This window comes from Pyrenophora tritici-repentis, assembly GCF_003171515.1.
Source record: "Pyrenophora tritici-repentis strain M4 chromosome Unknown M4_contig_00039, whole genome shotgun sequence".
NCBI lineage: Eukaryota > Fungi > Ascomycota > Dothideomycetes > Pleosporales > Pleosporaceae > Pyrenophora > Pyrenophora tritici-repentis.
Window position 1 is genome coordinate 1 of NW_027094002.1, and position 26,160 is coordinate 26,160.

Genomic DNA, 26,160 nt, shown 5'->3' on the forward strand with positions numbered 1-26,160 from the left:
CCCCGAAATCGTGCCCGTAGACGGGGCAGCAGCATGGGCGCGAGTGGCGAGCAGATGGCCAAGGCGTGGCAGACATCGAGAAGCGGGCGCAGACGACGATCCAGGAGGGCGAGCGCGACGAGGTGAACCCATGGCTGGAGCGGACGCAGTGGTTGCCGTACCTAGTGGGCATGGAGAGGCCGGATTTGTTAGCGTGCATCGAGGAGCCCGTGGCAGAGCCAGATGCCAGGCAGGAGCAGCAGGCCGAGCCGGTGGAAGCAGCGATTTGGGCAGCCATGGATGGATTGGCGCGGTTCAGCCAGGCATCCATTATTGACCGGATTGGCGTGTTTTATACGGTTGGAGGCAATTCGCACAGAGATGCACCAAACCCGGTTCCAGCCGTTACAGCCGTATATGGACAAGAACGCCATTGTCAAGCACACACGACCGTGGCAGCAGATGTTAATGTTTTTTTTGCACGCACACAGAAAGAGCACGGGTGGAAGAGCCCCAAGTATCGGTTTACGCGCCGGCAGCGAGAGGCATGGGAGGTGTTAATCGAACAGGCAAAGCGGAGCATAGAGGGAGACGAAGAAGATGAAGCCGAGGATATGGACGAAGAGAGAAGAGCTGGACGAGGAGATGATGGACGACATAGACGAGGCGATAGAGGTAGCTGAGGAAGAGCCAGGTCAGGGAGAAGGCCCCGAGCCTAAGAAGTTGTCTAAGATAGAAAGCGTGTTTGGAGTTTTGCATTGCATTACTTAACCACCGCATCACCCGTAGAGAGTATGACAGCCCGCTGGTGTGCGCGTTGGCGGTGCTGGGCGTCAAGGAGGACGGATGGAAGGGGCCGGAGCAGTACCCGCCGATATTATCGGCGGTGATCAAGATCGCTCGGTTTATGGTCGTGCAGAAGGGACTAGAAATGTCAGGGCCCGAGGAGGATAGCGGCGATGAGACAGACGACGACTTAGATGACAGCGCGTACGAGAGCGGGCCAAGCCAGCGACGGCGTCCCAAGGGGTGTTTGCAGTTAGTGCAGAAGATGATGGACCGGTTCATGGTGCGCGGCAGCCATAGCCCCATGCAGTGGATGTTGGATTTGCGGACGTATGGATTGAAGATCCATTACAACACTACAACCCGCGGGCATGTAGAGTGGACGAACGGCGACGAGCAGACTCCGCAACAATCAATCGGATCGCATGATTGATTCCTATCTAGTTAAAGGCTGCCTAATAAAGTAACTCTTTAACCTATATAGGAATCAATCATGTCGATCGATTGATTGTTGCGGAGTCTGGCGACGAGCTGCTGTACAAAGAGCTGCATTTTAGCATGGCGCAGTTCCGCGGCATGGTACATGGGCTGGCTAGCGAGAGCCGGCGATTATTAACAGAGGAGTTAATGTTTAGCAGCAAGGCAGCGCCGGTGCCGGCAGTGCCATGGGAGAGCATACGTGACAACCCAACCGACGAGCGGCCAGGATGGAACTTTTTGAAGGATCATCGCACAAACATGCCCGTCAACGGCGAGAGGTGGTTATTTGAGCGGGTAGGCGAGAGCGCCAGCATCCGGAGTCGGTTCATGAAGCCCGGGACGCAGTCAGGGGTAGACCGACAGGCAATAGAGCGATACATGGACCGGGTGGTAGAATTTCGCGAGAAGCTGGCGGTGTTAATGCATATAACGGGTGGGCAGCCAGCGCGAGGGCCAGAGCTACTGAGCGTACGGCATAGCAACACAGTGCAAGGGGGGCATCGCAATATATTCATCGAGGACGGCATGGTGGTGTTTGTGACACGGTACCACAAGGGATACAAAGTCAGCGGCGACGTCAAGATTATCCATCGATATTTGCCGCGCGAGGTGGGCGAGCTGGTAGTGTGGTATATGTGGCTGGTGTTGCCGTTCCAGCAGCGGCTCGAGGCGTTGGTGTGGGAGAAGGAGGCAGTTTCGTCGCATATGTGGCCAGCAGACCCCAGCGGCCGCAAGTGGACGACCGATCGGCTGCGGGAGGCGTTGAAGCGCGAGAGCCGGATCGCGATGGGCCAGGAGTGGACGTTTGCCGGGTACCGGGAGATGGCGATTGGCATCAGCCGGCGGTTTTTGCGTGGATCGACAGCGTTCCAGGCAGATGAGGGCGAGGAGAATAAGGAGTGGGCTGAGGAGCAGGCAGGAGATTCGATTGCCGACGAGCAGGCGGGCCATACGTCGCACGTGGCGGGACTGGTATACGCGCGAGGGATCATGGAGCAGTCAGGGGCCGTGGCGGATAGGCGGCAGCAGTTCCGGGCATCGAGCACGGATTGGCATAGATTTTTGGGCTTCCAGGCAGGCTTGGACGACCAGAGAAGAAGCAGCAAGCGGAAGAGAGCGCCGTTTGAGAGCGAGGCAGACGAGGCAAGGGTGGATCGGTGGCAGCGGCTGAGGAAGATGGACGCGAGAGCGCAGCTGAAGCGCATGATGGGCGAGGAGGCCAAGTTCCGGGGGGTGCAGGAGGCAGCGATCAAAGCCATCACAGCAGGCGAGAGTCCCGTAGTAGCGGTGATGCCGACGGGGGCAGGCAAGAGCTTGTTGTTCATGTTGCCGGCGTGGGCAGAGCAGGGCGGCACGACGGTGGTGGTAGTGCCGTTGATCGCGTTGCGTGGCGACATGGCACAGCGGTGCAAGAAGCTAGGGATATCGTGCGTAGAGTGGCAGAGTCGGCGTCCGCCAGACGCAGCAGCGGTGGTGTTAGTGACGCCCGAGTCGGCAGTTGGAGAGGAATTTGCAACGTTTTTAAACCGGCTACGAGCGACGCGGCAGCTAGATCGGATTATTATCGACGAGTGCCATATCGTGTTAAACCGGCAGTACACGTTCCGCAAGCAGATGCAGCAGCTAGGTAAGCTAGTGGCTGTAGAGACGCAGATGGTCATGTTAACAGCAACGTTGCCACCCAGCGAGGAGGACGAGTTATTCCGGCGAATGCATTTTGAGCGTGGGCAGGTAAGAATGTTTAGGGCACCAACAGCACGGAGCAACATAGCGTACCGGGTGGTAAGGGTAGAGAAGGAGAGGAAGAGACAGGAGGTAGAGGCAACGGTGTTGGCGATGGTACAGCAGAAGGTCCGAAAGTATAAGAGCGGCAAGATTGTAGTGTACGGCAACTCAGTGCCAAAGGTCAAGGGGTTAGCCGAGAAGCTCAAGTGCCATGCGTATCATCACCACGCGGTTGGCAAGGCAAGCATGTTGGAGGAGTTCATGGGCGGCAAGCAGCGGGTGATTGTGGCAACCAGCGCGTTGGGCATGGGAGTGGACGTGCCCGATATCCGGTGCATTGTCCACATGGATTGGCCGTTTAGCGTGTTGGATTACGCGCAGGAGAGCGGGCGAGCCGGGCGAGACGGGGAGCGGAGCGAGGCCATCATGATGGTGCAGGACGGCGAGCAGCGAGCGGCGGATGACAAGCAGGGGGAGGCGGAGCAGCGGTTGGTGCGAGCATACGTCGAAGGCATAGACGAGGCGGCGACATGTAGACGGGTAATGTTGGACGGGTATTTAGACAGGCGCGAGGCCGAGCGAGCTCGGTGCGAGGAGGGAGAGGAGAGGTGTGACGTATGCATGAGAGCCGACGGGAGGAGATGGAGGAGGAGGAGATGGAGAGGAGGAGATGGAGGAGGAGATGGAGGAGGAGATGGAGGAGGAGATGGAAGAGATGGAGGAGGTGGAGGAGGTGGAGGAGGTGGAGGAGATGGAGGTGGTGGAGGTGGCCGAGGGCGGCAGCAGCAACGAAGAAGAGGCGGAGACATTGGAGAGGGAGCAAGAAGAGGCGCGGCAGGCGTTTAATCAGCAGCAACGAGAGCAAGGCGGCCCGCGACAGAGATTGATACAGCAGCGGCAGCAGGAGTTCGCCGACGTCGAGTGGCTGCGTAGGCAGCTGGCGCAATGGATAAACCGGTGTGGGTTATGCGAGGCGGTAGGGCAAGGATCGAGCGCACACGACGTACGGCAATGTTGGCGACAGGAGAGCCAGCGGATCAAGGAGTCGATTAAGAGGATGGAAGAGACAATTAAGTTTGAGCGTTATTCGGGCTGTTTTTGGTGTGGAGTGCCGCAGGAGATATGCAATCGGTGGGAAAGGAATAGTTTTGGGCGATATCAGAGAGTCCAAGACGGGGATTGCCAGTATAGAGGGGTATTAATAGGCGGGTTATTAAGTATAGCATTAGGGCGGAGCAAGGTAGGAAACCGATCGACGGCGCGGTTAGAGGAGTTCGGGTTAGTAATTCAGGAGCAGGGCCGACGTTGTTTGAGTTTTTAGGAAAAAAGCGATTGTTAGAGACGGTTGAGAGCAATAACTTAGCAGGAGAGTTTTGTTGGATTACAAGATTAATAGGCGAGTAGAGGAAATATAGAGAGTTGTAACGTTGACGAGGGTAGCTCCAACAGCTCGAGTAGGTCGGATAGTGTAAGCAGCGATAAAGGCAAGAGCAGCAAGATCAGCGAGAGCGTAGGCAGGGTTAGCAGCAAGAGAGATAGCAGCAACAGTGACGATAGTAGCAGCAGTAAGAGTAGCGACGAAGGCGAGGGCAGCGAGAGCAGTGATCAAGGCGAGAGCAGCGAGAGTAGTGACGAAGGCGAGGGTAGTAAAGATATTAGAGGTAGCGAAAGCAGCGGCAACAGCGAGAGCAATGAGAGCAACGACAAAGACGAGGGCAGAGAAGGTAACGAGAGCGGCGAGAGCAGTAAGAGCGCAGGCAGCGTTGGTAGCGAGAGCAATAGCTGCAACAGTGGCGATAGTGGCGATAGCGAGGGCAGCGACGACGGCGAGGATGGCGAGGATGGCGAGGATGGCGAGGACAGCGAGGGCAACTTGATGGCAGGTAGCGAAAGCAGTAATAGCAGCTTGAGCAGGGAGGAAAAGCGAGGGTCGTGACGACGGCGAGAGTAGCTCCGATAGCGAGAGCAGCAAGAGCGAGAGCAGCAAGAGCGGCAAGAGCAACGAGAGCGAGGCAGGCGAGGCAGGCGAGAGCAACGAGATGGCAAGTAGCGAGAGCGAGGCAGGCGAGGCAGGCGAGAGCAACGAGATGGCAAGTAGCGAGAGCGTAGGGAGCGAGAGAGGCGAGAGAAATAAGAGCAGCGACATGATAGGTACCGTTGGCAGCGAGAGCATCGAGAGCCGCGCATATAGCGAGAGTAACGAGAACAGAGCGAGTAGCGAGAGCAGCGACGACGGTAAGGACAGCGAGAGCAGGAGCCGCAGCGGCGAAAGGAGTTGTAGAAGCCGTAGCAGCGGTAGGAAGTGAGAAGCAGCGAGAGTAGCGCGAGCAGTGGGGGGACAGCAGGGACAGCGAGAGCAGTAGGGAAAGCAAGAGCAGGGGCAGAAGTAGTTATAGCGGCCGCAGGCGTAGTAGGAGCGGTGGGGAGTGAGGAGCAGAAGCGAGGATATCGATAGCAGCGAGAGCAGCGAGGACGGCGGGGATAGTAGGGATAGCGGGATCAGCTGTGAGAGAAGCGAGGATAGCGAGAGTAGGAAAGCAGGAGCCGCAGGCGCGATAGAAGTAAGAGTAGCAAGAGCAGTAAGAGCAGGATGTGTAGCCGCGAGGATAGAGGCAATTAAGGTAATTAAGGTGATTGCGATGATTGCGAGGACAGTAAGAGCAACAAGGGCAGCGCAAGAAAGGGGCGAACGGCAAGGGAATTAACTATTAAGTTAATTGTAGCGATTGCAAGGACAGCGGGAACAGCGAGGATAGTAAGGGCAGTAAGGGTAGAAAGGACAGCGGAAGCAGCGAGGACAACGAGGACAGCGAGGATTGTAAGGACAGCGGAAGCAGCGAGGACAACGAGGACAGCGAGGATTGTAAGGACAGCGGAAGCAGCGAGGACAACGAGGACAGCGAGGATTGTAAGGACAGCGGAAGCAGCGAGGATAATGAGGACAGCGAGGATAGTAAGAACAGCGAGGATAGTAAGGACAGTAAGAGTAGCGAGGATAGCGAAAGTAGGAGAGTAGCAGTAGCAATAGCAGTAGCCGGAGGTGTATATAAGCTGTAAGAGGTAAGAGGTAGAAGTAAGGATATTATAAGCAGCAAGGATAGCAGGGGCAGAAGCGGCAACAGGTGCAGGGGTAGTAGGAGTAGTAATAAGAATATTAAGAGCAGTGCAAGTTACAAGGACAAGGGACAAAGTAAGGACAGTAGAGATAGTAAGAGTATCAGGAGCAGCGAGAACAGAAGCCGTAGGATTGATAGCGAAGATATTAAGAGCAGCAAGGAAAGCGAAAGTAGCGAGGGTAGTAAGAGCAGCGACAAGAGGAGCGGTAGCGGCCGCCGAAACCGCAGTTACCGCAGGTGGAGGAGGCGTAGGAGGTAAGGGGCAGAAGAGAGCAGTAGAGACAGCGGGAACAGCGGGGAAAGCGAGAGCAGCAAGAAGGACGGGGATAGTAGAGATAGAGGAAGTGGCGAGAGCAGAAGCAGTAATAGGGAGGATTGCGGAATGCGGAGGAGTAAGAGCGGTAGGAGTAAGAGTAGCAAGAGCAGGACGTAGAAGTAAGAGCCGTAGGAGCAGGAGCAGTAAGAATAGCAGGAGTAGCAAGGGTAGGAGCTTTAAAGGCGGCAGCAACGAGGGTGTTACAAGCAGCGAAAATAATAGGAGCAGGGAGAGTGGTCGCAGTAAGGATAGCGATAGAAGCGAGGTTGGCGACAGCAGGGACAGTAGTAGTAGCAAGAATAGCGAGAGTAGCGAGAGCAATAGCAGTGAGAGCTAGAGCATTAAGAGTAGCAGCAATAAGAGCAGTAACCGTAGGAGTAGGCGCATTAAGAGTAAAAGCTGCAGGAGTAAGAGCAGTAAGGGCGGAAATAGTAGGAGCGTAATTAGCGAGAGCAGGAGCAGCGAGGACAGCAGGAGCAGCTGGAATGGCGAGAGCAGCAAGGACGGAGTGGATAGCAAGAATAGGAAGCGTAGGGGCCGCAGTGGCGATATTTGTAGAAGCGGCAGTAAACACAGGTGTAGTAGTAGCCGTAGGAGTAATAACGAGCATGTTAAAAGCAGCAAGGACGGCAGGAACAGCGGGAGTTGCAATAGTAGAACCCGTAACCGTAATTGAATAGACAGTAAGAGTGATAGTCGCGATAGAAGGAAAAGTTACAAGAATAGCAGCCGTAGCCGTGGTAGAAGCAAGAGTAATTATAATAGAGGCAAAGATAGTAACAGTAGTAAGAGTAATAAGCACAGTAAGGGTATAGTAAGAGCAAAAGTTTAAAGAAGAGTTATTTATGTTAAAAATAAGTATGCAGGTATAAAGCAAAGAAAAGAAAGATTCGAAAAGAGAGAGTATAAAGTTGGTGAGATTCATAATCGATAGATGAGGTAGGTAAAACAGGTATAGTTTGTAGTATATATTAGATAGTGTTTAAGAAAGAAATCAAGCATAGAATTAAGTAGGATTTAAGGATTAGGATTGTAGTAGAAGACAGAGCAAGTTATTAGGAATACATTAATAAGAAGATAGAAGAAAAGATTAAGTTTATATAAAAGTAGAGTCATAAGAAGAAGATATAAATAAAAAAGATATAAGAGATTATGTTTCAATAATATTAAAAAGAGATGTTAGAAAAGAAAGAAGAATAAAAGAAACCCGATATAATTTAAGAGGAGTATAGTAAAGGGAATAGAAGATAGGTAGAAGAAGAAAGAGAGAGAAAGATAAGGAAGTTTATAGAGAAGGACATAAGAAGCAAAAGATAAAGAGAAAGAAGGAGAAGTAAAGAAAATAGAAAGAGAAGTAAAGAAAATAGAAAGAGAAGTAAAGAAAAATATAGAGCAAGTAAAGAGAGAGTAGCAAGAACAGCAGTAGTAATAAGGATAAGGATAGAGTTAAGGTACAGTACAATAATGCATAGTGGGTATTTAAGCAACAGTAGTAAGACGAGGCAGGCCGTGTTGGACGTGCATACAGTAGGTAGAGTTTAAGTTTACCGACGCAGAATAGTGATAGAGGTATATAGGGTAGTAGATAATGCGATGCGGTATATAGACGGCGGTAGGCGAAGGACAGAGCCGACACAATATACAACAGTATTAGAGAACTAAGAGGTAGTAGGCAAAGGAGATAGTTGAAGAAGTATTTAGGTTGTGTTTAGTATAGCGAATGGTATAACGTGTGTATACAAGCAATAAGAAGATAATAGATACGGAGGAGATTAGACAGCAGATATAAAAGATTGTTAGTTTCGAGGGTATTTATAGCAAGGTTGTTAGGATTAGTATAGGGAAGCAAGAATAGAGTAGCATAGGGATAGATAGGAGGTTAGTAGAACAGAGAGTTAAAGTAAATTTAATAGAGGGATTCGTAAGACAGTTTTAGAGCAAGTAGGGGTTAGGGTGTACAGAAACGAATAGGTTAATAAGAGAGTTTTATTAGAGTCAGCCGTTTATAATAGAGGAGAACAATAAACAACAGAGGTTATTGCAGAGAAGGGTATAGGCCGAGGTAAAGGGAAGAAGAGAGATGTCAGATTGTGATGGGTTATCAAAGACGGGGATAATAGTATAATAATATGATTGGGATCGATTGTATTGTTCTGGTCTGATGTCGTGTGTTCTGTTGTCCAACGCTGTTCGATCAGTTGGGTCGCGGTGGATTGTGCGCGCTGACTAATTTAACTGATCCACAGAATCCACAGCTCCGAACACCCGGATTTTGTCCACCACCCAAAATATGCCCATATTCTGACACACCCCTCAGCTCAAGAGCCTTGAGCTGGATTAACCACAGCTAAGCTGCTCTAATTGAGCTTGGATCTCTACAACAGGTGACTGATTGTGTGGCTCTCGATCCCTAACTTCGACCAGCCCTAGTTGGATCAGAAAGCCCGTCCACTGGTTTACTGGGAGTACTTTGGTGAGGCCATCAGCTATCATCTCAGAGGATTTTGTGTATACTACTTTGATCCTCTGGTTCGTCACTTCCTGTCGGAGCCAATGGTTGTGGATATCTACGTGTCGGAGCTTCGTGGTGAGTCTTGATACTGCTTGAGTTACAAGACGGATCGTCTGTTGATTGTCGCATTGGATAGTGATCGTAGGACTCGGTAGCTTAACCTTAAGTTCACTGATCAATCGTGAGGTAAAGATCGCTTCTTTGGCTACTTGTGAGAGTGCTAAGAGCTCTGCTTCAGTTGTTGAAGTAGTGACGGTATCTTGCTTGCTAGATCGCCAGGCGATCAGCCCGCCGAAGAGTTTAATCGCGTAGCCCTGAGAGCTTTTGCGATCCAGAGTGTTGTCTGCAAATGATGCGTCACTGGCTACCTGCATAGCGGTGCCGCCACCCAATCGTAATGTCAGCCACTTAGTGTCGGATAGGTAGAGTAACACTCGATCCGCAGCCTGTTGGTGTTCCTGACTTGGGTTGGCGAGAAATCTGGCTAGTCTAGACGTCGCAAAAGCAATATCCGGGCGTGTATTGACAGCGGCGTAGAGGAGAGAGCCAATCTTCCGCTGGTATCGATTGATCTCAGACGGGGTAGCTAGTCCTTCTCTGGGCATGAGCTCGCTGGTCGCCATAGGAGTATCGTGGCGGATTGTCTGATCGTCCACTAGTCTATTGATCTTTTCATAGTAGGCAACCTGGGAGAGGTGGATCAGTTGTTTGGATCGATCCCTGATCACCTCGATCCCAAGGAACCACTGTAGATCGTCTCCACCAGTGATGGAGTATCGCTGCTTGAGCTGATCCATTGCTTCTTGAGCCTTCTTGGATTGATCCTTGCCATAGGCTAGGATGATATCGTCTACGTAGTAGAAGATGATGATTCCGTCTTTGATCATACAGCAGGGCTCGTGGGGTACAATCTGGAACCCAAGTTGAGTGAGCGTCGCTGTGAGATCCTTCTGCCAAAGGAGTGGGGATATTCTTAGCCCATAAAGAGCTTTCTTGATCCGTAGGATAGTGCCGGGCTTCTGATAACCCTTTGGCATCCGCATGTAGACCTCTCGATCTAACGATGCGTGGACGAAGGCGTTGGTAACGTCGTACTGTTTTAGTTCAAGATTGTGTTTGGCAGCGATTGCCATAAGTAGTCGAAATGATCGGCTAGCTAGAGTAGCGGCGTAGGTGTCTTGGGAGGTGATATTGCGCTGCTGATCACCCCGCACAACTAATCGAGCTTTGCACTTAATGAATTGATTGGCTTTGTTAAATTTGTAGACATACACCCACATGCAGTCTAGAATCTGGTGTCCTTTAGATTTAGCTGCTTGGTAGGGTACTTCTTCCCACGAATTGGTGACTTTGTGGCTGTCGAGATGTGCACGTTGTGCTTCTTTAAATAGCTCTCCTAAAGGGTGCTGATCAAGATCAGTCCTGGCTGTCGGTGGATCAGGAAGTTGTGATTGATGGATCTTGACTCCTTTGGCGAGTAGCCGGTGAAGTTGTGCCTTGTCGATTGGGCTTCCATTGTGAGTGCCTATAGTCCCTGCCTTTAATCCAGCCATGAACGCTGCGGCCCATGGAACTGTTTTGGATGATTGGATCTCAGGAGTGGATCGAACATTTCCACTCATAAACTGGGCGAGCAGGACTGCTGGTGGAGGTGTTGATGGAGGAGTTGGGTAGTGATCTTGGATCTTTCGACCATTGTAGTACCCTGGCGGATCTTCTTCCTCCTCTGTGGTATTGATGCTTTCGTCGTCTTCATGAAACGACTCCGTCCCGGTGTCTGGGATCGGTGGTGGGAGCTCGATAGTCCTAACGTATGCTGCGATCTCTGAAAGAGTGCTGTGCATAAGGCTATCCATTAGGTCTTCAATTGTCCCATCAAATATTGTATTTTCGTCGAAGGTCACGTCTCTTGTGCTGATGACTTTGGCGAGTGATGGGATCCAAATCCGATAGATATTGGATGATTGATATCCAACTAGGTAGCCGATCCAGGCTTTTGGATCAAGCCGCTGTAGTCTTGATTTGCCTCTGTGGGTATCATCAGTCATCGCAAAAGCTTTGCACCCATAGGCTTTGAGGTATGCTAGGTAGGGCTTCTTGATCGACGTGACTATCCCATTTGCTAGTGATACGCGCGTGAAGAATACTTCGTAGGGTGTTTTCCACTGGTTACTGTAGTTTGGCGTTCGATTGTAGAGGTGTACAGCAGCCCGAGTGATCTCTGGCCAGAGTTCCCATGGTAGATTGGCGTCAAGTCTCATTGTGCGTGCCTTCTCCTTATTCACACCCCTGAGCGTTCAGCTCCACCGTTTTGAGCTTGAGTATCTGGTGCTGAAGGCTCGACAGCAATGCCTTGGCCTCTGATCCATCGCTCGACGTCTGGTTTGACTGTGGTGATCTCGTTGTCGGTTTCGATCACTTTTGGGGTGATGTTGTATTGGTTTTGGAGGAAAGTGAGGAAATTGGATAGTACTCGGATGATCGATTTCGCCGTTCGGTTATCTGTGAGATAGAAATCCCACTGAAATCGCGAGTACCTATCGGTAATTAGCAATTGGCTTTTCTCTTTGTTGTAGGATTGATTCTCATAGGAGTGGAAATCAATGGCGAGCCTCTCTGCGGGTCCCTGATCATTGATCCGTGGAGCGCGGCTGATCTGTCGTCGGATTTTCGCTCGGCCACACGCATCGCACTGCACTGTCGTTACCCCTTTAACTCGCACCCCCTCAGCTTGCTGGACTAGGTGCTCGATCGCTGCTGGCCCTGGGTGTCCCAGTCTTTTGTGCCAGAGGAGAGCAGGCGCCTGTTGGGGTCGCCGGCGCGTTCGGGACGTTTGTGAGTGGGCGTGTAGGGCTACTCTGTCCTCTGATCCATTTGGCCGATACTCCAGTACCCATTGACCATATAGCTCTGCCAGCTCGCAGACGGTTGATCCATCTGATCGCTTGACCGCTGTGGGATCCGATTGGGTATCCCACCAGAGTCCTTGCTTTCTCAGTACTCTAAATGAGACGATATTGCAGAGGATGTCTGGGCAGATTGCTACGTCGTGGAGCACGAGTTTCTCTACTCTCTGTTTATGTTCAAGCTGTATGACTATTGATCCATATCCCTTGATCCAAATCTGGCTATTGCCTGCCCATATGAAATCTCCATGGATCGGTGGCCGATAGTTGTGGATCCGATCGGGGTTGTTCGTGATATGGCACGTCGATCCTGAGTCAAAGATGAAGGAGTTGCTTAGTGGGTAATCGTGCCGATTCGATAGGGAGGATACAGCGGCGAACATGGCGTCGATCTTCGATATCTGTCGTCCATTTAGTCAATCATCAATAAGATTAGGTGTAGGAGTTTGGGACTGCTTAAGTCTTGGAGTATGAGTCCTTGGGCGACCTTGGGCTCTCAGGAGACTCTGAAACTCAGCGTCATGTTCTCGTCTGAGCTCCACGAATTGGGCTGTTCTTGGATTGGGTTCCCACCACTCCGGAGCTTTCTCAGTATACACGTAGAAGCAATCACGGAGGGCATGCCCCATGTCACATGCTGGACATTTGGGGCCTCTGGCGTCTGCGATCACAGTTTTACCAGGCACGGCGTCCGCTTTGGCGGAGTTACCGTAGGCGTACGATCTTGCGCTTTTGCCTCTTCCTCTTGGAGGGATTGAAGAGCTTGGAGGTTCGCGATCGCCTTCCTCTATAGCTGTACGTTGATATCGGGGTCTGCCCCGTTTTCTGACTTGAGAGTTTCCCGTTTCCACATGGTGGGTGTCCCCATCCACGCGCTGGTCAGCGTTGCTGTTCGCAGCAAGAAATACAGATGGATCATCCACTGCAAAAGCTGCCTTTTGGCTTCTGTTTCGCGTGATCGGATGATTCAGCATCATATACTCTCGGAACCGTCTCATCATGTCCTTCTGGGTTACCCCAGGTTGATCCATCCCATTGGATTGGAAGGTTGCTGCCCATATTGGGGCTATTTTGTTTACTGCCGACATAAAGTCTACAGCTACTGATCTAAACTGAGTAGTATCAGGCACCTTAAGTGTCTCCGCTTCAGTTACAGCTTGATTGTACTCGGCGAGCCAGGTATCCCAGTTATTCGCGGATCGAGGTGGTTTAAGAGCACTGTAGTATCGCTGTCGCGCTTGCTCTCGTTCGGTTTCGATAGTGATGCCCACATGGGCTCGAAGGTTCTTGATCCAGTCTCTGATCGATCCATCTGGCGGACAGCAGGTGCGCTGTAGGTGAACCGCGACGGTAGATTGGACGAGGATCATAATGTGTTGGAGATTGGTTATCTCAGTCTTGTATCTGGCGTACTTTGTTTTGTATTGCTCCATTTTGAGTTTGTAGATCTCAAGATCGTCCTTGTAGGCTCGTTGTCCCGCTGAGGATAGATCTGATAGTCTAGTTGGATTGGCTCCTGCAGGGAGTCCAGTCGATGGCGCGTAGTCGGCGCACTCCGGGAGCTCCGGAGGGAACGGCTCCATCAGTGGCAGCTTTGTCCCATCAGGATTGACCTGTTCCCATATATTGTAGGTGACACAGCGCGCTTGGAGTTGGCTGTACCAAGCGCGATAGTCGTGCTCGTCGCGTAGGAGCACTGTCGCGTTCTGTTGGTTGGCTTGAGCGGTCATAGCGATTTGGTTGTTGGATTATTGGTAGGGCGGATGAGACTCTTAATTGTCAGATTGTGATGGGTTATCAAAGACGGGGATAATAGTATAATAATATGATTGGGATCGATTGTATTGTTCTGGTCTGATGTCGTGTGTTCTGTTGTCCAACGCTGTTCGATCAGTTGGGTCGCGGTGGATTGTGCGCGCTGACTAATTTAACTGATCCACAGAATCCACAGCTCCGAACACCCGGATTTTGTCCACCACCCAAAATATGCCCATATTCTGACAAGAGAATTATTATTATTATTATTATTATTATTCCATTAGAGTCCTTTTTCAGTCAGAGACTATGTAGGACTTTGGCCGAAGGCCGTTCTATCTTGGTTTTTCTAATTTACATGGTTTTCTGGTATGGTTCGCTAATATGGTTTTTGGCTTTTCTACAAAAGATAGCTTGTATCTGTTTGTTGCCAGGTGCTAAAGAGCAGTTTGATAAGTAGAAAGAGATGTATCAGCGGGCTCTTGTGGCAAAGGAGAGGGTTGTGGTTTTAGTTTTATACAGTGTCTCTCTGTAGGTCTTCTGGTGGCTGTCCTAGGTACCATTTTCTTGTTCCTATTCTGGTGCTAGTGATAAAAGCTAGGGTTGCTTCTATACCTATACTAGTGTGGAGTAGTAGTGGTAGTGTGACTGGGCGATGTTTGATTGTTTGTAGGAGCGTTTTTCGATGGTCTTTGTATAGATGACAGTACAGTAGTAGGTGTTCTGGCGTTTGGATGTTTTGGCAGGTGCAGCGATTAGAGTCTCGTTTCTTAAATCTCTTTAGGTAGGAGTTGAAGTATCCGTGTCCTAGCTTAAGAGAGTAGAAGGCGCTAGAGGTTACTCTTTTCGTGTTCTGTGGCATTTGGATGGTTTTGCTGATTTTAAGAGGGTATTTGGCTGAGTAGGTAGCTTTGTTTAGAGCGGTTGCTCTAACCCAGGGCGCTCAATGGTACGTTATAATATACCATTTTTTTGTTAGTGCTGAGAAGTACGCGTATGGCGGGTATATACTAGAACCAGGGGTTTATCCCATTAAACTTCAGGAGTACATCCCATTTTTAGTCTATAGTCGAAATTACTCCAAATTTAGACATATAACTCAGCATACGTAGACGCACAATCTGACGAATTTACAGCGCAGCAGACTATGTGGTTCAGGAGCTTAGGGTTTGGTGTTCTTGGTTAGGGTTACGCGTCTGGGGGGTCAGGAGGTCGCGAGGCTCGGCACCCCGCCGCGCGCGCGCCGCCGGAGTAAGCACCGAGAGAGCGATCAACAGCGCGTGTATATAAGAAGCCGAGTAGAACAGGTAGGCGTCGATATTTCAACATGTCTAAACCTAGCATCGAGTGCCAGTATTTCGAGCATGTGCCTGAGCACAGCGTAGCGGCATGCAGAGAGTGCAGATATGCAGTATGGCCAGATCAGATTGAGGGCCATCTACAGAAGCAGCATAAGGTTAGTTACAAGGAGGCTGAGGCAGTTGGACAGCAGGTTCGCAGCTGGGCTGGGTTAGTCCAGTACCCTAGTGAGCTCGAGGTGCCGACTGGTGCTCCAAAGCCTGTGCGGCAATTGCCAGTGTATACAGACGGGATGTTATGCCAATTTGACTCCAGCTGCTGCTATTATGTAGCAAGAAGTAAGGAGGCTATACGAAAGCATTGGCGTAAGGACCATCAAGGATGGTCAGCAGGGAAGAAGCGAGGGCGGCCAAGTCGAACCAGGCAGAAGAGCGTGCAGGCACATATGGATAAGGGGTACCGGCTGGTCCATTGCCAGCGATTATTCAGCAGCCGGCATGGATCGCAGTACTTTGAGGTCCAGGCACCCAGCCAGGATGGAGAAGGCCCCGAAATCGTGCCCGTAGACGGGGCAGCAGCATGGGCGCGAGTGGGCGAGCAGATGGCCAAGGCGTGGGCAGACATCGAGAAGCGGGCGCAGACGACGATCCAGGAGGGCGAGCGCGACGAGGTGAACCCATGGCTGGAGCGGACGCAGTGGTTGCCGTACCTAGTGGGCATGGAGAGGCCGGATTTGTTAGCGTGCATCGAGGAGCCCGTGGCAGAGCCAGATGCCAGGCAGGAGCAGCAGGCCGAGCCGGTGGAAGCAGCGATTTGGGCAGCCATGGATGGATTGGCGCGGTTCAGCCAGGCATCCATTATTGACCGGATTGGCGTGTTTATACGGTTGGAGGCAATTCGCACAGAGATGCACCAAACCCGGTTCCAGCCGTTACAGCCGTATATGGACAAGAACGCCATTGTCAAGCACACACGACCGTGGCAGCAGATGTTAATGTTTTTTGCACGCACACAGAAAGAGCACGGGTGGAAGAGCCCAAGTATCGGTTTACGCGCCGGCAGCGAGAGGCATGGGAGGTGTTAATCGAACAGGCAAAGCGGAGCATAGAGGGAGACGAAGAAGATGAAGCCGAGGATATGGACGAAGAGAGAGAAGAGCTGGACGAGGAGATGATGGACGACATAGACGAGGCGATAGAGGTAGCTGAGGAAGAGCCAGGTCAGGGAGAAGGCCCGAGCCTAAGAAGTTGTCTAAGATACAGAAAGCGTGTTTGGAGTTTTGCATTGCATTACTTAACCACCGCATCACCCGTAGAGAGTATGACAGCCCGCTGGTGTGCGCGTTGGCGGTGCTGGGCGTCAAGGAGGACGGATGGAAGGGGCCGGAGCAGTACCCGCCGATATTATCGGCGGTGATCAAGATCGCTCGGTTTATGGTCGTGCAGAAGGGACTAGAAATGTCAGGGCCCGAGGAGGATAGCGGCGATGAGACAGACGACGACTTAGATGACAGCGCGTACGAGAGCGGGCCAAGCCAGCGACGGCGTCCCAAGGGGTGTTTGCAGTTAGTGCAGAAGATGATGGACCGGTTCATGGTGCGCGGCAGCCATAGCCCCATGCAGTGGATGTTGGATTTGCGGACGTATGGATTGAAGATCCATTACAACACTACAACCCGCGGGCATGTAGAGTGGACGAACGGCGACGAGCAGACTCCGCAACAATCAATCGGATCGGCATGATTGATTCCTATCTAGGTTAAAGGCTGCCTAATAAAGTAACTCTTTAACCTATATAGGAATCAATCATGTCGATCGATTGATTGTTGCGGAGTCTGGCGACGAGCTGCTGTACAAAGAGCTGCATTTTAGCATGGCGCAGTTCCGCGGCATGGTACATGGGCTGGCTAGCGAGAGCCGGCGATTATTAACAGAGGAGTTAATGTTTAGCAGCAAGGCAGCGCCGGTGCCGGCAGTGCCATGGGAGAGCATACGTGACAACCCAACCGACGAGCGGCCAGGATGGAACTTTTTGAAGGATCATCGCACAAACATGCCCGTCAACGGCGAGAGGTGGTTATTTGAGCGGGTAGGCGAGAGCGCCAGCATCCGGAGTCGGTTCATGAAGCCCGGGACGCAGTCAGGGGTAGACCGACAGGCAATAGAGCGATACATGGACCGGGTGGTAGAATTTCGCGAGAAGCTGGCGGTGTTAATGCATATAACGGGTGGGCAGCCAGCGCGAGGGCCAGAGCTACTGAGCGTACGGCATAGCAACACAGTGCAAGGGGGGCATCGCAATATATTCATCGAGGACGGCATGGTGGTGTTTGTGACACGGTACCACAAGGGATACAAAGTCAGCGGCGACGTCAAGATTATCCATCGATATTTGCCGCGCGAGGTGGGCGAGCTGGTAGTGTGGTATATGTGGCTGGTGTTGCCGTTCCAGCAGCGGCTCGAGGCGTTGGTGTGGGAGAAGGAGGCAGTTTCGTCGCATATGTGGCCAGCAGACCCCAGCGGCCGCAAGTGGACGACCGATCGGCTGCGGGAGGCGTTGAAGCGCGAGAGCCGGATCGCGATGGGCCAGGAGTGGACGTTTGCCGGGTACCGGGAGATGGCGATTGGCATCAGCCGGCGGTTTTTGCGTGGATCGACAGCGTTCCAGGCAGATGAGGGCGAGGAGAATAAGGAGTGGGCTGAGGAGCAGGCAGGAGATTCGATTGCCGACGAGCAGGCGGGCCATACGTCGCACGTGGCGGGACTGGTATACGCGCGAGGGATCATGGAGCAGTCAGGGGCCGTGGCGGATAGGCGGCAGCAGTTCCGGGCATCGAGCACGGATTGGCATAGATTTTTGGGCTTCCAGGCAGGCTTGGACGACCAGAGAAGAAGCAGCAAGCGGAAGAGAGCGCCGTTTGAGAGCGAGGCAGACGAGGCAAGGGTGGATCGGTGGCAGCGGCTGAGGAAGATGGACGCGAGAGCGCAGCTGAAGCGCATGATGGGCGAGGAGGCCAAGTTCCGGGGGTGCAGGAGGCAGCGATCAAAGCCATCACAGCAGGCGAGAGTCCCGTAGTAGCGGTGATGCCGACGGGGGCAGGCAAGAGCTTGTTGTTCATGTTGCCGGCGTGGGCAGAGCAGGGCGGCACGACGGTGGTGGTAGTGCCGTTGATCGCGTTGCGTGGCGACATGGCACAGCGGTGCAAGAAGCTAGGGATATCGTGCGTAGAGTGGCAGAGTCGGCGTCCGCCAGACGCAGCAGCGGTGGTGTTAGTGACGCCCGAGTCGGCAGTTGGAGAGGAATTTGCAACGTTTTTAAACCGGCTACGAGCGACGCGGCAGCTAGATCGGATTATTATCGACGAGTGCCATATCGTGTTAAACCGGCAGTACACGTTCCGCAAGCAGATGCAGCAGCTAGGTAAGCTAGTGGCTGTAGAGACGCAGATGGTCATGTTAACAGCAACGTTGCCACCCAGCGAGGAGGACGAGTTATTCCGGCGAATGCATTTTGAGCGTGGGCAGGTAAGAATGTTTAGGGCACCAACAGCACGGAGCAACATAGCGTACCGGGTGGTAAGGGTAGAGAAGGAGAGGAAGAGACAGGAGGTAGAGGCAACGGTGTTGGCGATGGTACAGCAGAAGGTCCGAAAGTATAAGAGCGGCAAGATTGTAGTGTACGGCAACTCAGTGCCAAAGGTCAAGGGGTTAGCCGAGAAGCTCAAGTGCCATGCGTATCATCACCACGCGGTTGGCAAGGCAAGCATGTTGGAGGAGTTCATGGGCGGCAAGCAGCGGGTGATTGTGGCAACCAGCGCGTTGGGCATGGGAGTGGACGTGCCCGATATCCGGTGCATTGTCCACATGGATTGGCCGTTTAGCGTGTTGGATTACGCGCAGGAGAGCGGGCGAGCCGGGCGAGACGGGGAGCGGAGCGAGGCCATCATGATGGTGCAGGACGGCGAGCAGCGAGCGGCGGATGACAAGCAGGGGGAGGCGGAGCAGCGGTTGGTGCGAGCATACGTCGAAGGCATAGACGAGGCGGCGACATGTAGACGGGTAATGTTGGACGGGTATTTAGACAGGCGCGAGGCCGAGCGAGCTCGGTGCGAGGAGGGAGAGGAGAGGTGTGACGTATGCATGAGAGCCGACGGGGAGGAGATGGAGGAGGAGGAGATGGAGGAGGAGAGATGGAGGAGGAGATGGAGGAGGAGATGGAGGAGGAGATGGAAGAGATGGAGGAGGTGGAGGAGGTGGAGGAGGTGGAGGAGATGGAGGTGGTGGAGGTGGCCGAGGGCGGCAGCAGCAACGAAGAAGAGGCGGAGACATTGGAGAGGGAGCAAGAAGAGGCGCGGCAGGCGTTTAATCAGCAGCAACGAGAGCAAGGCGGCCCGCGACAGAGATTGATACAGCAGCGGCAGCAGGAGTTCGCCGACGTCGAGTGGCTGCGTAGGCAGCTGGCGCAATGGATAAACCGGTGTGGGTTATGCGAGGCGGTAGGGCAAGGATCGAGCGCACACGACGTACGGCAATGTTGGCGACAGGAGAGCCAGCGGATCAAGGAGTCGATTAAGAGGATGGAAGAGACAATTAAGTTTGAGCGTTATTCGGGCTGTTTTTGGTGTGGAGTGCCGCAGGAGATATGCAATCGGTGGGAAAGGAATAGTTTTGGGCGATATCAGAGAGTCCAAGACGGGGATTGCCAGTATAGAGGGGTATTAATAGGCGGGTTATTAAGTATAGCATTAGGGCGGAGCAAGGTAGGAAACCGATCGACGGCGCGGTTAGAGGAGTTCGGGGTTAGTAATTCAGGAGCAGGGCCGACGTTGTTTGAGTTTTTAGGAAAAAAGCGATTGTTAGAGACGGTTGAGAGCAATAACTTAGCAGGAGAGTTTTGTTGGATTACAAGATTAATAGGCGAGTAGAGGAAATATAGAGAGTTGTAACGTTGACGAGGGTAGCTCCAACAGCTCGAGTAGGTCGGATAGTGTAAGCAGCGATAAAGGCAAGAGCAGCAAGATCAGCGAGAGCGTAGGCAGGGTTAGCAGCAAGAGAGATAGCAGCAACAGTGACGATAGTAGCAGCAGTAAGAGTAGCGACGAAGGCGAGGGCAGCGAGAGCAGTGATCAAGGCGAGAGCAGCGAGAGTAGTGACGAAGGCGAGGGTAGTAAAGATATTAGAGGTAGCGAAAGCAGCGGCAACAGCGAGAGCAATGAGAGCAACGACAAAGACGAGGGCAGAGAAGGTAACGAGAGCGGCGAGAGCAGTAAGAGCGCAGGCAGCGTTGGTAGCGAGAGCAATAGCTGCAACAGTGGCGATAGTGGCGATAGCGAGGGCAGCGACGACGGCGAGGATGGCGAGGATGGCGAGGATGGCGAGGACAGCGAGGGCAACTTGATGGCAGGTAGCGAAAGCAGTAATAGCAGCTTGAGCAGGGAGGAAAAGCGAGGGTCGTGACGACGGCGAGAGTAGCTCCGATAGCGAGAGCAGCAAGAGCGAGAGCAGCAAGAGCGGCAAGAGCAACGAGAGCGAGGCAGGCGAGGCAGGCGAGAGCAACGAGATGGCAAGTAGCGAGAGCGAGGCAGGCGAGGCAGGCGAGAGCAACGAGATGGCAAGTAGCGAGAGCGTAGGGAGCGAGAGAGGCGAGAGAAATAAGAGCAGCGACATGATAGGTACCGTTGGCAGCGAGAGCATCGAGAGCCGCGCATATAGCGAGAGTAACGAGAACAGAGCGAGTAGCGAGAGCAGCGACGACGGTAAGGACAGCGAGAGCAGGAGCCGCAGCGGCGAAAGGAGTTGTAGAAGCCGTAGCAGCGGTAGGAAGTGAGAAGCAGCGAGAGTAGCGCGAGCAGTGGGGGGACAGCAGGGACAGCGAGAGCAGTAGGGAAAGCAAGAGCAGGGGCAGAAGTAGTTATAGCGGCCGCAGGCGTAGTAGGAGCGGTGGGGAGTGAGGAGCAGAAGCGAGGATATCGATAGCAGCGAGAGCAGCGAGGACGGCGGGGATAGTAGGGATAGCGGGATCAGCTGTGAGAGAAGCGAGGATAGCGAGAGTAGGAAAGCAGGAGCCGCAGGCGCGATAGAAGTAAGAGTAGCAAGAGCAGTAAGAGCAGGATGTGTAGCCGCGAGGATAGAGGCAATTAAGGTAATTAAGGTGATTGCGATGATTGCGAGGACAGTAAGAGCAACAAGGGCAGCGCAAGAAAGGGGCGAACGGCAAGGGAATTAACTATTAAGTTAATTGTAGCGATTGCAAGGACAGCGGGAACAGCGAGGATAGTAAGGGCAGTAAGGGTAGAAAGGACAGCGGAAGCAGCGAGGACAACGAGGACAGCGAGGATTGTAAGGACAGCGGAAGCAGCGAGGACAACGAGGACAGCGAGGATTGTAAGGACAGCGGAAGCAGCGAGGACAACGAGGACAGCGAGGATTGTAAGGACAGCGGAAGCAGCGAGGATAATGAGGACAGCGAGGATAGTAAGAACAGCGAGGATAGTAAGGACAGTAAGAGTAGCGAGGATAGCGAAAGTAGGAGAGTAGCAGTAGCAATAGCAGTAGCCGGAGGTGTATATAAGCTGTAAGAGGTAAGAGGTAGAAGTAAGGATATTATAAGCAGCAAGGATAGCAGGGGCAGAAGCGGCAACAGGTGCAGGGGTAGTAGGAGTAGTAATAAGAATATTAAGAGCAGTGCAAGTTACAAGGACAAGGGACAAAGTAAGGACAGTAGAGATAGTAAGAGTATCAGGAGCAGCGAGAACAGAAGCCGTAGGATTGATAGCGAAGATATTAAGAGCAGCAAGGAAAGCGAAAGTAGCGAGGGTAGTAAGAGCAGCGACAAGAGGAGCGGTAGCGGCCGCCGAAACCGCAGTTACCGCAGGTGGAGGAGGCGTAGGAGGTAAGGGGCAGAAGAGAGCAGTAGAGACAGCGGGAACAGCGGGGAAAGCGAGAGCAGCAAGAAGGACGGGGATAGTAGAGATAGAGGAAGTGGCGAGAGCAGAAGCAGTAATAGGGAGGATTGCGGAATGCGGAGGAGTAAGAGCGGTAGGAGTAAGAGTAGCAAGAGCAGGACGTAGAAGTAAGAGCCGTAGGAGCAGGAGCAGTAAGAATAGCAGGAGTAGCAAGGGTAGGAGCTTTAAAGGCGGCAGCAACGAGGGTGTTACAAGCAGCGAAAATAATAGGAGCAGGGAGAGTGGTCGCAGTAAGGATAGCGATAGAAGCGAGGTTGGCGACAGCAGGGACAGTAGTAGTAGCAAGAATAGCGAGAGTAGCGAGAGCAATAGCAGTGAGAGCTAGAGCATTAAGAGTAGCAGCAATAAGAGCAGTAACCGTAGGAGTAGGCGCATTAAGAGTAAAAGCTGCAGGAGTAAGAGCAGTAAGGGCGGAAATAGTAGGAGCGTAATTAGCGAGAGCAGGAGCAGCGAGGACAGCAGGAGCAGCTGGAATGGCGAGAGCAGCAAGGACGGAGTGGATAGCAAGAATAGGAAGCGTAGGGGCCGCAGTGGCGATATTTGTAGAAGCGGCAGTAAACACAGGTGTAGTAGTAGCCGTAGGAGTAATAACGAGCATGTTAAAAGCAGCAAGGACGGCAGGAACAGCGGGAGTTGCAATAGTAGAACCCGTAACCGTAATTGAATAGACAGTAAGAGTGATAGTCGCGATAGAAGGAAAAGTTACAAGAATAGCAGCCGTAGCCGTGGTAGAAGCAAGAGTAATTATAATAGAGGCAAAGATAGTAACAGTAGTAAGAGTAATAAGCACAGTAAGGGTATAGTAAGAGCAAAAGTTTAAAGAAGAGTTATTTATGTTAAAAATAAGTATGCAGGTATAAAGCAAAGAAAAGAAAGATTCGAAAAGAGAGAGTATAAAGTTGGTGAGATTCATAATCGATAGATGAGGTAGGTAAAACAGGTATAGTTTGTAGTATATATTAGATAGTGTTTAAGAAAGAAATCAAGCATAGAATTAAGTAGGATTTAAGGATTAGGATTGTAGTAGAAGACAGAGCAAGTTATTAGGAATACATTAATAAGAAGATAGAAGAAAAGATTAAGTTTATATAAAAGTAGAGTCATAAGAAGAAGATATAAATAAAAAAGATATAAGAGATTATGTTTCAATAATATTAAAAAGAGATGTTAGAAAAGAAAGAAGAATAAAAGAAACCCGATATAATTTAAGAGGAGTATAGTAAAGGGAATAGAAGATAGGTAGAAGAAGAAAGAGAGAGAAAGATAAGGAAGTTTATAGAGAAGGACATAAGAAGCAAAAGATAAAGAGAAAGAAGGAGAAGTAAAGAAAATAGAAAGAGAAGTAAAGAAAATAGAAAGAGAAGTAAAGAAAAATATAGAGCAAGTAAATTATTATTATTATATTTCCATTAGAGTCCTGTATCAGTCGGTGACTATGTAGGACTTTGGCTAAGCCGTTCTATGTATGATGGTCGTTGTGGAGTTTCTATGGGTCTTGTACAATTTGGGTGGTGTTTTGCGTACTCCAATTTCAGAGCTAGTCTTCCATTGGCGCGGGTGCTAAAGAGCAGTGTGGTGAATAGAAAGAGATGTAGCAGCGGGCTCTTTTAGATAAGGAAATATTGTTTTTGTAGTTTTATACAGTGTCTGTCTGTTCGGTGGTTTGCCCAAGGTGCCATTTTCTCGTGCCAATCCTAGTACTTGCAATAAAGGCTAGAGTAGCTTTGATGCCTGTCTTTGTTTGGAGGAGGAGTGGGAGGGTGATGGGTCTGTGTGGTATTGCTTCTTTGAGTGTATTTCGATGTGTTTTGTACTGTTTGCAATCTAGAAGTAGATGCTGTGGTGTTTGTGGTTTGTAGCATATACATAGATTGCAGTCTCTCTTGTTGAATCTCTTAAGGTAGGAGTTGAAGTATCCATGTCCTAGCTTGAGTGAGTAGAACGCGCTCGAGATTTCTCTTGGTGTTCCCTTCGGGACTTTGATTGTTGTATGTGTGTTGAGCTTGAAGATCCTTGAGTAGGAGCTTCTGTTTTTGGTGGGCCTGTCGGTATACCTCTTGTACTCCATCAGTTGTTCTGTTTTTTGTATTTTGTTGATTTCTGTGCCTAAGTAGGCTAGGCTCGCTGTGGTCGATGTTGTTGGTCTCTCTTTAGCTGCTTCCTTTGCTAGCGTGTCGGCTTTTTCGTTGCCCTTGACGTCGTTATGTCCTGGGGCCCACTGCAGGTGGATCGATGCTTTCTTTGTCGTTATTCTCTTTGCAGCTCTGATGCATCTTAGTAGCCACTGTTGTCCCGGGTTGTCCGATAGGTTGTTAAGCCTATGGATTGCTGCTTGGTTGTCTGCGTATACGTAGATCTCTTGGCCTTCTTGTGCCACTGTAGCCGCGTGTTCAAATGCCTGTGCTATCCCTCTAGTTCACCGTTGTAGACTAGTTGGGAGCATCCAATGTTTGTCTTTTGAGAAAAGGTTTCTTCGTGGGTGGAGCTGTACGCTACTACACCTACGCCGATCCCTATTCCTTGTCGTGTTGTGAGGCATCTGAGTAGATTGCGGTGAAGTTATCTCCGCTCCTTGATAGGATATAATCCGTGTGTGCAATTGCTCTTCCTCTTTGCTCTTTTTTGATACAGTAACCTTGTAGTTAAGACTTTCCCATGGTCTGAACCTATATGGGATTATCTTTTCTACGCTATTGTTGTCTCTCTCTGGGATTGACTTAACAATAGTGTATAGTTGTCTATGCTGGTTTGGCTTTTTGTAGCTAGCTTTGTCTGTATTTGTGATCCTTGTAATTGCTTTCTGGATTGGGTGGTTGCTGGATAGCTGGTGTGCTCTAGACGCATACTTTCGGTTGTTGGTGTTGAGTCTAATTGCAGGTGACGTAAGTCCGGATTCAATGCTTGTTGGTAGGGATGGTGACGTTCTAAACACTCCAATTATCTTTCTACACGCCAGGTTGTGCAGTGATTGTAGGAGGCTAGTGGCGTAGCTTTGGTTCTTCCAGTATATTTGTGATCCGTAGTCTGCAACGCTTGTGACGCATGCTAGGTATAGTTGTCGTACTGCTTTTGGGGAGAGTCCTCTTTCGATGTTGGCTAGTCTCCCTAGTCTATAGAATGCTTTCCTTGCTTGGCTTACGCGTGTAGCAATATGTTCCTTGAAGGACAGTCTATTGTCTATGTGGATACCTAGCCATTTGATTGTGTCTTTCGGTTCTACAATGGTGTTGTCTGGAAGCTGTAGGCTTCTCTCTTTCTCTCTTTCTTGGCGGTAAAGTGGATGAGCTCTGTCTTAGCTATATCGAACATAATCGCTAAGTTTTTCCCTCGGTGAGATAGTAGGCGGACTTGCTGTTCTAGTATTTTGACATTTTTCTTTAGCGATGTTGAGGATGTCGATAGAGATAGGTCGTCAATATAGGATAGGTTGAAGCTTTGTAGTCCTGGGAAGAGGTCTCTGGTGTAGATAAGAAAGAAGATTGGAGACACTGGGCTGCCTTGGTATCCCAGCTATTATCTCGGAGAATTCTTGTGTCTTATTGTCGAAGGAGAGTCTTAGCGATCTGTTTGAGAAGAAGGATTTTGTCCAAGCGATAAGACTAATTGGAAGGCCTAGCTTCTTAAGCGTTCGCAGGAATTGATTGTGTGAGACGTGGTCAAATGCTCCCTTTACGTCTAGGAAGATAGTTGATGTTATTTGGCCTTTCTGTTTCTGGTGCTGAATTTGGTCGATGAGTAGCATAGCTGCATCTATTGCAGATTTCTTGAGTCTACCCCAATTTGGGTTGGGTGTAGTAGCTCTGTGATTTCTGCTAGATTGCTCAGCCTACTTGCGGTGATCCTCTCGTTAATCTTTCCTAAACAGCTTAATAGAGTGATAACTCTGTAGGCTTTTGGATTGAATAGTCTGGTTTTGATGCCTTTTTAAGAACAGCTCCTGTAGCTTGTTTCCAGCATTTTGGGTGGTATCCATAGTTGAATAGGAGTGAGAAAGCTCTAAACATTGTTTGCGGTTGAGCTTTGTACGCGGCTGTGATTATGTCTTGTTTATTGCATCTGGTCCTGGGGTGCTACTTTTGACTTGACTTGAGCATGCTCGTTCTAGTTCAGTCGTGGATAGTGCTGGCCAATCCATCTCTTTTCCTGGTAGTTGGTGAATGTGGGCGCTTCGGTTATGGGGGTGGTGGGAATAGCGTGTTGCGGAACGCTTGGCATTTCTTGTCGAATGATGTTTCTCCTTGTATAGGTGGAATTCTTTCGACTTTGTTATCCTTTGTATATGCCATGGCTTTGTAGATTGACTGCGGGTCTTCCTTCTCTAG

General features: G+C 51.0%; 13 protein-coding genes across 13 annotated transcripts; 5 read left to right on the top strand and 8 right to left on the bottom strand.

Annotated features, from left to right (window-relative positions):
* Positions 1 to 20: 20 nt before the first annotated feature.
* Positions 21 to 1,198, top strand: PtrM4_154060 (telomere-linked helicase 1; the record flags this gene model as incomplete). Its single annotated transcript, XM_066110339.1, has 2 exons — positions 21 to 654; positions 720 to 1,198. Coding segments are annotated over 2 exons (1,113 nt in total), but the record flags the coding sequence as incomplete, so codon positions are not given.
* A 125-nt stretch (positions 1,199 to 1,323) lies between these two features.
* Positions 1,324 to 3,506, top strand: PtrM4_154070 (uncharacterized protein; the record flags this gene model as incomplete). The annotated part of the gene is made up of 2 exons (XM_066110340.1): positions 1,324 to 3,458; positions 3,488 to 3,506. The coding sequence occupies 2 exons, from the start codon at positions 1,324 to 1,326 to the stop codon at positions 3,504 to 3,506; spliced, it is 2,154 nt and encodes a 717-aa protein (XP_065958628.1).
* An 845-nt stretch (positions 3,507 to 4,351) lies between these two features.
* On the bottom strand, positions 4,352 to 5,116 carry PtrM4_154080 (uncharacterized protein; the record flags this gene model as incomplete). The annotated part of the gene is made up of 1 exon (XM_066110341.1): positions 4,352 to 5,116. The coding sequence occupies one exon, from the start codon at positions 5,114 to 5,116 to the stop codon at positions 4,352 to 4,354; it is 765 nt and encodes a 254-aa protein (XP_065958629.1).
* A 479-nt stretch (positions 5,117 to 5,595) lies between these two features.
* PtrM4_154090 (ComEC, membrane metal-binding protein) lies at positions 5,596 to 7,012 on the bottom strand (the record flags this gene model as incomplete). The annotated part of the gene is made up of 2 exons (XM_066110342.1): positions 5,596 to 6,576; positions 6,686 to 7,012. 2 exons carry the CDS (start codon positions 7,010 to 7,012, stop codon positions 5,596 to 5,598), a joined length of 1,308 nt encoding a protein of 435 aa, XP_065958630.1.
* A 1,727-nt stretch (positions 7,013 to 8,739) lies between these two features.
* Positions 8,740 to 11,175, bottom strand: PtrM4_154100 (uncharacterized protein; the record flags this gene model as incomplete). The annotated part of the gene is made up of 1 exon (XM_066110343.1): positions 8,740 to 11,175. One exon carries the CDS (start codon positions 11,173 to 11,175, stop codon positions 8,740 to 8,742), a length of 2,436 nt encoding a protein of 811 aa, XP_065958631.1.
* Positions 11,176 to 11,195: 20 nt separating this feature from the next.
* PtrM4_154110 (uncharacterized protein) lies at positions 11,196 to 12,203 on the bottom strand (the record flags this gene model as incomplete). The annotated part of the gene is made up of 1 exon (XM_066110344.1): positions 11,196 to 12,203. The coding sequence occupies one exon, from the start codon at positions 12,201 to 12,203 to the stop codon at positions 11,196 to 11,198; it is 1,008 nt and encodes a 335-aa protein (XP_065958632.1).
* A 33-nt stretch (positions 12,204 to 12,236) lies between these two features.
* PtrM4_154120 (uncharacterized protein) lies at positions 12,237 to 13,550 on the bottom strand (the record flags this gene model as incomplete). The annotated part of the gene is made up of 1 exon (XM_066110345.1): positions 12,237 to 13,550. One exon carries the CDS (start codon positions 13,548 to 13,550, stop codon positions 12,237 to 12,239), a length of 1,314 nt encoding a protein of 437 aa, XP_065958633.1.
* Positions 13,551 to 14,902: 1,352 nt separating this feature from the next.
* On the top strand, positions 14,903 to 16,616 carry PtrM4_154130 (DUF3505 multi-domain protein; the record flags this gene model as incomplete). Its single annotated transcript, XM_066110346.1, has 3 exons — positions 14,903 to 15,864; positions 15,894 to 16,093; positions 16,141 to 16,616. 3 exons carry the CDS (start codon positions 14,903 to 14,905, stop codon positions 16,614 to 16,616), a joined length of 1,638 nt encoding a protein of 545 aa, XP_065958634.1.
* Positions 16,617 to 16,746: 130 nt separating this feature from the next.
* PtrM4_154140 (Atrophin-1 multi-domain protein) lies at positions 16,747 to 17,949 on the top strand (the record flags this gene model as incomplete). Its single annotated transcript, XM_066110347.1, has 1 exon — positions 16,747 to 17,949. The coding sequence occupies one exon, from the start codon at positions 16,747 to 16,749 to the stop codon at positions 17,947 to 17,949; it is 1,203 nt and encodes a 400-aa protein (XP_065958635.1).
* Positions 17,950 to 18,062: 113 nt separating this feature from the next.
* Positions 18,063 to 18,928, top strand: PtrM4_154150 (uncharacterized protein; the record flags this gene model as incomplete). The annotated part of the gene is made up of 2 exons (XM_066110348.1): positions 18,063 to 18,880; positions 18,910 to 18,928. The coding sequence occupies 2 exons, from the start codon at positions 18,063 to 18,065 to the stop codon at positions 18,926 to 18,928; spliced, it is 837 nt and encodes a 278-aa protein (XP_065958636.1).
* Positions 18,929 to 19,775: 847 nt separating this feature from the next.
* PtrM4_154160 (uncharacterized protein) lies at positions 19,776 to 20,540 on the bottom strand (the record flags this gene model as incomplete). Its single annotated transcript, XM_001942431.2, has 1 exon — positions 19,776 to 20,540. One exon carries the CDS (start codon positions 20,538 to 20,540, stop codon positions 19,776 to 19,778), a length of 765 nt encoding a protein of 254 aa, XP_001942466.2.
* A 479-nt stretch (positions 20,541 to 21,019) lies between these two features.
* On the bottom strand, positions 21,020 to 22,436 carry PtrM4_154170 (ComEC, membrane metal-binding protein; the record flags this gene model as incomplete). The annotated part of the gene is made up of 2 exons (XM_066110349.1): positions 21,020 to 22,000; positions 22,110 to 22,436. 2 exons carry the CDS (start codon positions 22,434 to 22,436, stop codon positions 21,020 to 21,022), a joined length of 1,308 nt encoding a protein of 435 aa, XP_065958637.1.
* A 1,038-nt stretch (positions 22,437 to 23,474) lies between these two features.
* Positions 23,475 to 25,580, bottom strand: PtrM4_154180 (uncharacterized protein; the record flags this gene model as incomplete). Its single annotated transcript, XM_066110350.1, has 4 exons — positions 23,475 to 24,241; positions 24,344 to 25,008; positions 25,059 to 25,281; positions 25,328 to 25,580. The coding sequence occupies 4 exons, from the start codon at positions 25,578 to 25,580 to the stop codon at positions 23,475 to 23,477; spliced, it is 1,908 nt and encodes a 635-aa protein (XP_065958638.1).
* Positions 25,581 to 26,160: the final 580 nt, after the last annotated feature.